Raw genomic sequence first — 7693 nt, forward strand, 5'->3', positions numbered from 1 at the left:
CTCGAGCTCTCTCCTAGGGTTTCTTTGTAGTGGCGCAGGCTTTCTTCTCCGAGATGGAGGCTTGGTCTCCTTTTTGGGTTTTCATAGGAGTGTGGGTTACGGCCTTGTGTGGTGGCTCCTCCTAGCACTGGGTGGTTTCAACTTCCCTCCTCTCGTCAGCGTTGTTGATGCTTATGGTGGCGCAATCAACAAGCTCCTGGCCAACGATGCTCTTCCTTTTGCTAGAAGTGTAATGGTGGCCAGTCTCGATGGGTTTGATCTGTGTTCAGCTCCATTTGATGATGGAGATGGTGGTAAGGTGGTGATGGCCTTGGATTTTTGGCAACGAGGATTTCAAGGGGTTGCCGTCGGATCTGATGTCTATTGCTCTCATGGCGGGTTGCAAATTCGTGGTTGCATGCATGGTGGTCCAGGTGGTCGAGGTCACTGGAAGCGGCGTGTTTGCTCTCAAGGACGACGGTATTCTTCTAAGTGATGGTAACCACGGCGGTGGTAGGCACGACGGAAGCGTTTGCCATGGGGACGAAGAGTCTATAGCTAGGGTTTGTTTGGACTCCTTGCATCTATTAGGCCTAAAGCTCTGTCTGCGGGCTCGTAGATTAGTTCAGTATTGATTTTTTGGGCCTTGATTTTTTATTTTTTACTGGTTCATTAAGCCTGGGGAATCCCCCTCTATATATGGTTCTTCTTTGAGAACATGAATAATATTAGGAAAGGATCTTGGCCACGTTCGGAGTCTTCTCTAGTAGTGTCAAGGTTACTTGAATCAATCATTGGAGCTTAATCCTATGGTTATATTATGTTTGAGTAGTCTAGGGCTTGCTTTAGATTATTCATTCATGGCTTTCTTCTGTCGTTGTCCGGAGTCCGAGTGAGTCATGTCTCTTAGGTCTCATTTGGTTTGGGGAAAGGAAATCGGATGGAAAAGGAAAAAGAACTTCCCACTAACTTTCCTTTCCGCTGTTTGGAAACGTTGGGAAAGTAAGGAGAAAATGCATGTTTGTTTCCATTCTAGTGTTTGGTTTGTGTACAGAAATGAAACAAAATCATATTAATATTCCATTTTTATCCTCATATATAATTACAAAATCTCATAAACTTTTTAAATAAAATTGTCAATAATAATTTTCAACAAGGATATAAATGTACTTATACTATGTAATTAATGCAGGGAAAGTGAAAGGGAAAATGAATCATTTGGAGGATGAGAGGATTCACTTTCCCCCATATTTTACCTTCTTAAAGGAAAGTTGTTCCTTTCCTTGTGCACACCAAACATAGAAAATGAATAACTTTCCTTTCCCAAGCCCTCAATTCCTTGAACCAAACGAGGTCTTACTTTAATGGACTGACACCCCTTGCATTGAAAAAAAGAAAAAAAGGTAACAGAAAACTGCCAATCACACGCGTGCACCAATCGCACTGCCTGCTCTATATTCCCTCCCTCGGGGCCCTGTCAATGTCCACAGCCACAAGTAAAAAAAAAAATGAGAGAGACTAAGGTACGAGACCCGCACCACGTGGCAAGTGGAGCTGCTCAATCAGTGTCCAAGCAGGGGGGTATTTTGGGTATTTCACATTAAAAATCAGGGGTGGTTTCAAAAGAGAAGATAAAATTTATTTATTCTGATTGGAGGACCGCACCGCCATGTGATGCGGCAGCCCGTGTGCAAGAAATTCCCAAGAAAGATGATAGTTCAATAAAAACAGTAACACCTGCAAAGAAAAACGCATGTAATAAATGTTAACCAAAAAAAAAAAAAAAAACGCATGTAATAAATCAGATAAAACAAAGAAGGAAAAAAAGAAAGAAAAAAAAGAAAACATTCTCCTTTCCAAATCCCAGTACTACCACTACCTCTGCTAGTTCCTCTTCCACTGAATCCAACCAAAACAAAAAAGCGAATTTAAGATCACTGCCAAGGCCAAAACTTTAGCTTTTGCCTTCATTGGCACAATGGCCCCTCCCCATCCCCTCAATTAAATCCAAAGGCAGTCACACTCACCGCGTCCCACAAGCTCTTCCTCTTCTCCTTTTTTTCTTTTGCTGCTCTTCATTGTGACCTCTCTTTCTGATCAGACCTATTTTTCCGGGTTTCTCATTTTCTTCCCTGAACCCACAATTCTACTGAGAATTGCGTCGTGCGGGACCCAATAATGGCTTCAGCAGGCGGAGGCTCCGGCGGCGGCGGCGGCGGCGGCTGGGGGAAGGCTGAGTCGTCGTCGGGCACCAGCAGTTTCAAGCAGCACAACAGCAGCACTCGGGCGGAGTCGGTGAGCAAAGCGGTGGCGCAGTACACCGTCGACGCTCGGCTGCACGCCGTGTTCGAGCAGTCCGAGTCCGGTAAGTCTTTCGACTACTCGCAGAGCGTGAGAAGCACGAAAGAATCGGTGCCGGAGCAGCAAATCACGGCGTACCTGTCCAAAATCCAGAGGGGCGGCCACATCCAGCCGTTCGGGTGCACGATTGCCGTGGAGGAGTCCACCTTCGGGGTCATTGCCTACAGCGAGAACGCGCGCGACCTGCTCGACCTAATGCCCCAGTCGGTTCCGGTGCTCGAGAGGCGGGAGATCCTCACAATCGGGACCGACCTCAGGACGCTCTTCACGCCTTCCAGCTCGACTTTGCTGGAGAAGGCGTTCGGCGCTCGGGAGATTACTCTTCTCAACCCAGTTTGGATACATTCGAGGGTTTCCGGCAAGCCGTTTTACGCGATTTTGCATAGGATTGATGTTGGGGTTGTCATTGATTTGGAGCCTGCTAGAACAGAGGACCCGGCTCTGTCTATAGCCGGCGCCGTGCAGTCTCAGAAGCTGGCCGTGAGGGCGATTTCGCAGCTGCAGTCACTGCCCGGTGGGGATATTAAGCTTTTGTGTGACACCGTGGTGGAGAGTGTGAGGGAGCTGACTGGGTATGACAGAGTTATGGTGTACAAGTTTCATGAGGATGAGCACGGGGAGGTTTTGGCGGAGAGTAAGAGGCCGGATTTGGAGCCTTATCTTGGCCTGCATTATCCGGCCACGGATATACCTCAGGCGTCGAGGTTTTTGTTCAAGCAGAATAGGGTGAGAATGATTGTGGATTGTCATGCCACGCCGGTTCATGTGATCCAGGATGAAGGGCTTATGCAGCCTTTGTGCTTGGTTGGATCAACGCTGCGTGCGCCCCATGGTTGTCATTCGCAGTATATGGCTAATATGGGCTCCATTGCGTCGTTGGCTTTGGCGGTTATCATTAATGGAAATGATGATGAGGCTATTGGTGGACGGAGCTTGATGAGGCTGTGGGGCTTGGTTGTTTGCCATCACACTTCTGCGAGGTGCATTCCGTTTCCTCTTAGGTATGCTTGTGAGTTTCTAATGCAGGCCTTTGGACTACAGTTGAATATGGAATTGCAGTTGGCTTTACAGATGTCCGAGAAACATGTTTTGAGGACTCAGACTCTGTTGTGTGATATGCTTCTTCGTGACACCCCGACTGGGATTGTTACTCAAAGTCCTAGTATCATGAATCTTGTTAAGTGTGATGGGGCAGCGCTTTACTACCAAGACAAGTACTACCCAACTGGTGTCACCCCCACTGAAGCTCAGATCAGGGACATTGTTGAGTGGTTGTTGGCTTCGCATGGAACTTCGACAGGTTTAAGCACTGACAGTTTGGCTGATGCTGGGTACCCTGGAGCTGCCTCACTTGGTGATGCTGTCTGTGGGATGGCTGCTGCTTATATTACTAAAAGGGACTTTCTGTTCTGGTTCCGATCCCACACCGCAAAAGAGGTGAAATGGGGTGGAGCAAAGCATCATCCTGAGGACAAGGATGATGGGCAGAGGATGCATCCACGTTCTTCCTTTAAGGCGTTTTTGGAAGTGGTTAAAAGCCGTAGTTTGCCATGGGACAATGCAGAAATGGATGCCATACATTCCTTGCAAATTATTTTGCGAGACTCATTTAAGGATGCTGAGACAAACAACTTAAAGGCTGTTACACAGGCCCAGCATCGGGATCTGGAATATCAAGGGATTGACGAGCTCAGCTCAGTGGCAAGAGAAATGGTTAGATTGATAGAGACTGCAACTGCTCCCATATTTGCTGTAGATGTTAATGGGTGTATAAATGGGTGGAATGCAAAGGCTGCAGAGCTGACAGGGCTCTCAGTTGAGGAGGCTACAGGGAAATCCTTGGTACATGATCTGGTTTACAAAGAATCTGAAGAAACTGTTGACAAACTTCTCCTCCACGCTCTGAGAGGTATCTTTTTTTTTCTTTTTTTCTTTCCTAATGTATTTGTTCCTGCTCTATTCAAAAAATTTTGTCAATGGGCTGTTGTTGACATTCTTTCCTACTTTATTCTCTATTCCAATATATATACACATTAGTAAAACCATTTTCAAAACTAAAGGTAAGTTCATTGTCAAAGTTGTCGTGATAAAAGGGGTGCATGAAAATTCTGAGGAAGGTAACTATGTGAAATTCTCCTTAGAAATCTATGACACAGAACAAAGTCAAACCAAAAGTTGGCTTACTTCAAGTGCCATGTGTTAACGATGGTGGCTTCAGTCTGGAGCATAGATACCTTCTGATTGATTTGATTTTCTGTGCACATGTAATTATTTTAGACTTTCTTGAATTAGCATTGCAATTTTCTTAGTCTATTATTGAATAATCAACTTCTATCTTTAACAGAATTGGGTGAGTAATCAACTTGTATTGGACACAAATGCAGGAGAAGAAGATAAAAATGTAGAGATAAAACTGAGGACATTTGGCCCAGAGCATGAAAACAAGCCTGTTTTTGTGGTGGTTAATGCTTGCTCTAGCAAGGATTACACTAATAATATCGTGGGAGTTTGCTTTGTTGGTCAGGATGTTACTGGTCAAAAAGTGGTAATGGACAAATTCATAAACATACAAGGTGATTACAAGGCCATTGTTCATAGTCCCAATCCTTTGATCCCGCCCATATTTGCGTCGGATGATAACACATGTTGCTCAGAGTGGAACACTGCCATGGAAAAACTCACTGGGTGGAGCCGTGGAGATATCATTGGAAAAGTGTTGGTTGGGGAGGTCTTTGGCAGTTGTTGTCGACTCAAGGGTCCAGATGCTATAACAAAATTCATGATTGTCTTGCACAACGCCATTGGAGGCTTAGACACAGACAAGTTTCCTTTTTCATTCTTTGACCGGAATGGGAAATATGTACAAGCTCTCTTGACAGCAAATAAGAGGGTGAATATAGACGGCCAGGTTATTGGAGCTTTCTGCTTTCTGCAGATTCCTAGTTCAGAACTGCAGCAAGCTCTTAGAGTTCAGAGACAACAGGAGAAGCAATGTTTCGCTAGGATGAAAGAATTCGCTTACATATGTCAGGAAATAAAAAATCCTTTAAGTGGTATACGCTTTACTAACTCACTTTTGGAGGCTACAGAGTTAACTGAAGATCAAAAGCAGTTCTTGGAGACTAGTGGTGCTTGTGAGAAGCAAATTTTGAAGATTATAAAGGACGTTGATCTGGCTAGCATTGAAGATGGGTAAGTTTTTTGTTTAAAAACTAATTTACTAGGCATGATATTTTTGGTGCATGCTTGTGGTGGTGGGGTGAGGACTATAAAAAATTTACATGCTTGTAAGGAACCAAAGATTATTTAAATATTATTTTATATTAATATATGTTCCCACTGATTCCTATCACATTGTAGTGTATAATAATAACATTATTCCCTTTAAATTCATATCAATGAACATGATTAAGTTCTTTTATCTTCTTTTGTTTTTGAAATTAGTTCTTTGGAGCTTGAGAAGGAAGAATTCTTACTTGGAAGTGTCATAAATGCTGTTGTTAGCCAAGTAATGTTATTGCTGAGGGAAAGAAATTTGCAATTGATTCGGGATATTCCTGAAGAAGTCAAAACACTAGCTGTTTATGGTGATCAAGTGAGAATTCAGCAGGTCTTAGCTGATTTCTTATTGAATATGGTACGTTATGCACCATCTGAGGAAGGCTGGGTGGAGATTCATGTTCGTCCAATCTTAACTACAATTCCTGATGGACACTCTATGATTCATACAGAATTCAGGTATTTTGGCTTTTGTCTTTGTTTTGATATTATAATTGTATGTTGTTGAAGTCAACATAATGAAGTAAGTAATCAACTTGTCCTTGGTTTCTTGGGGATTCAACTTGAACTTCAAGTAGGAAGCTAGTCTAGGTTGGGCTGTGAATGTGTTGATCAAAGCCATATTGGGTTAATAAATCGCTGCTGCAATGATCATAGCAAGTAACCTCCTTGTTGTGTTTTGAATAACTTGGTTGGATGGATTTAGGTTGGTAGTACAATGTTCTGTTTGGCACTTATGACTCCTGATTGTCTCTTGGCAAAGTCTAACTAGGTAGATAATGTGTTTTGTGTTATACGAACATCACTTGATTTAGTGTTTACCAATGCACTTATATTATTAATGACAATGCATTTATAATTCTTTTGATATGTAATTGACTGGTATTAATACGGTGTTTATGATGAAGGTTGGTATGCCCTGGTGAAGGTCTTCCCCCTCAATTAGTTCAAGACATGTTCCATAGTTGTCGATGGATGACTCAGGAGGGCCTAGGACTGAGCATGTGCAGGAAGATTCTAAAGCTCATGAAGGGAGAAGTCCAATATATCAGAGAATCAGAGAGATGTTATTTCTTAGTTATTCTCGAGCTTCCTATGCCTCAGATACATGCAAAGAGTGTTGACTAGGTAAATACTTGCAGACTGTATAGTCTCAACTAGAAATGCTCCTTATACGAGAACAAACTGCTCCTCATAATAGCCACCCTATTCTTTTTGACGGTACTCAACACATCAGAAACCGTGATTCTACCCAGTTCATCGAGTTATTGGTGTTTGTTGCTGCCAACAACAGTTCAAGTCACTAATATGCTTAAGATCTCACTAACTTGGTGAAAATGTTATTTATTGATTTGCTGCTGTGTGTTATTTATTGAAAAAGAGCAAGCGGGTGCATCTGAGATAACCGGGCTTCCACAAATACAATAGAAATCTCTTTGGTATTGTGACAATGTGACTTGTGGTTGGATTGACTGACATCCTTCTGCTATCCCATTCATTCCACCTTGTATATTTCTGTCTGTAACAGGTTCTCAGTGTAAATTTGTTCCTTTGTGTACTAAATTAGGGGCTGAGTTTTTGCTCTTAAAAATAAAAAGCAGTTGCTGAATCTGATGTAAGATATAAATATCTGATTTAAATATGGTTATCACTTGGTCAGGATACGATGGATCCCTGCTATGTAGCATCACGGAACACCAAGCCTCAGACCAATTCTTTATTTAAAGCAGCCTTTTATCCTGTAAAATTCAGAATTTGCCAGTCAATAGTTATCAAATAGTGTGAAATTATTGAGAAGTTTACTCTGCTTCAAGAAATCATGACTCTCATTCCTAATTTTCGTTTTCTTTACATTTGCTTTGGTACTGTGTAAGGGAGACTAGTGTGAATTTCGATCAGTGGTGTGCTGTTTTTATAACATAGTATTAGGTCCCGTTTAGGATTATTTCGTTTTAAAAAAAAAATCAATTTTTGTCTAAAATATTAAATTTTATTGTACTTAATAAATAAATAAAAAATAGTTTTAATTGAAAATTATAAGTTACTGTCACTGACATTAGATTTTAGAAACAAC

General features: G+C 42.2%; 1 protein-coding gene across 1 annotated transcript; it reads left to right on the forward strand.

The window, feature by feature from the left end:
• Positions 1-1826: 1826 nt before the first annotated feature.
• LOC112196757 (phytochrome B) lies at positions 1827-7281 on the forward strand. The gene is made up of 4 exons (XM_040517722.1): positions 1827-4249; positions 4725-5532; positions 5785-6078; positions 6528-7281. The coding sequence occupies exons 1-4, from the start codon at positions 2158-2160 to the stop codon at positions 6745-6747; spliced, it is 3414 nt and encodes a 1137-aa protein (XP_040373656.1). The 5' UTR covers positions 1827-2157; the 3' UTR covers positions 6748-7281.
• Positions 7282-7693: the final 412 nt, after the last annotated feature.

This window comes from Rosa chinensis, chromosome 4 (genome assembly GCF_002994745.2).
Source record: "Rosa chinensis cultivar Old Blush chromosome 4, RchiOBHm-V2, whole genome shotgun sequence".
Taxonomy (NCBI): Eukaryota; Viridiplantae; Streptophyta; class Magnoliopsida; order Rosales; family Rosaceae; genus Rosa; species Rosa chinensis.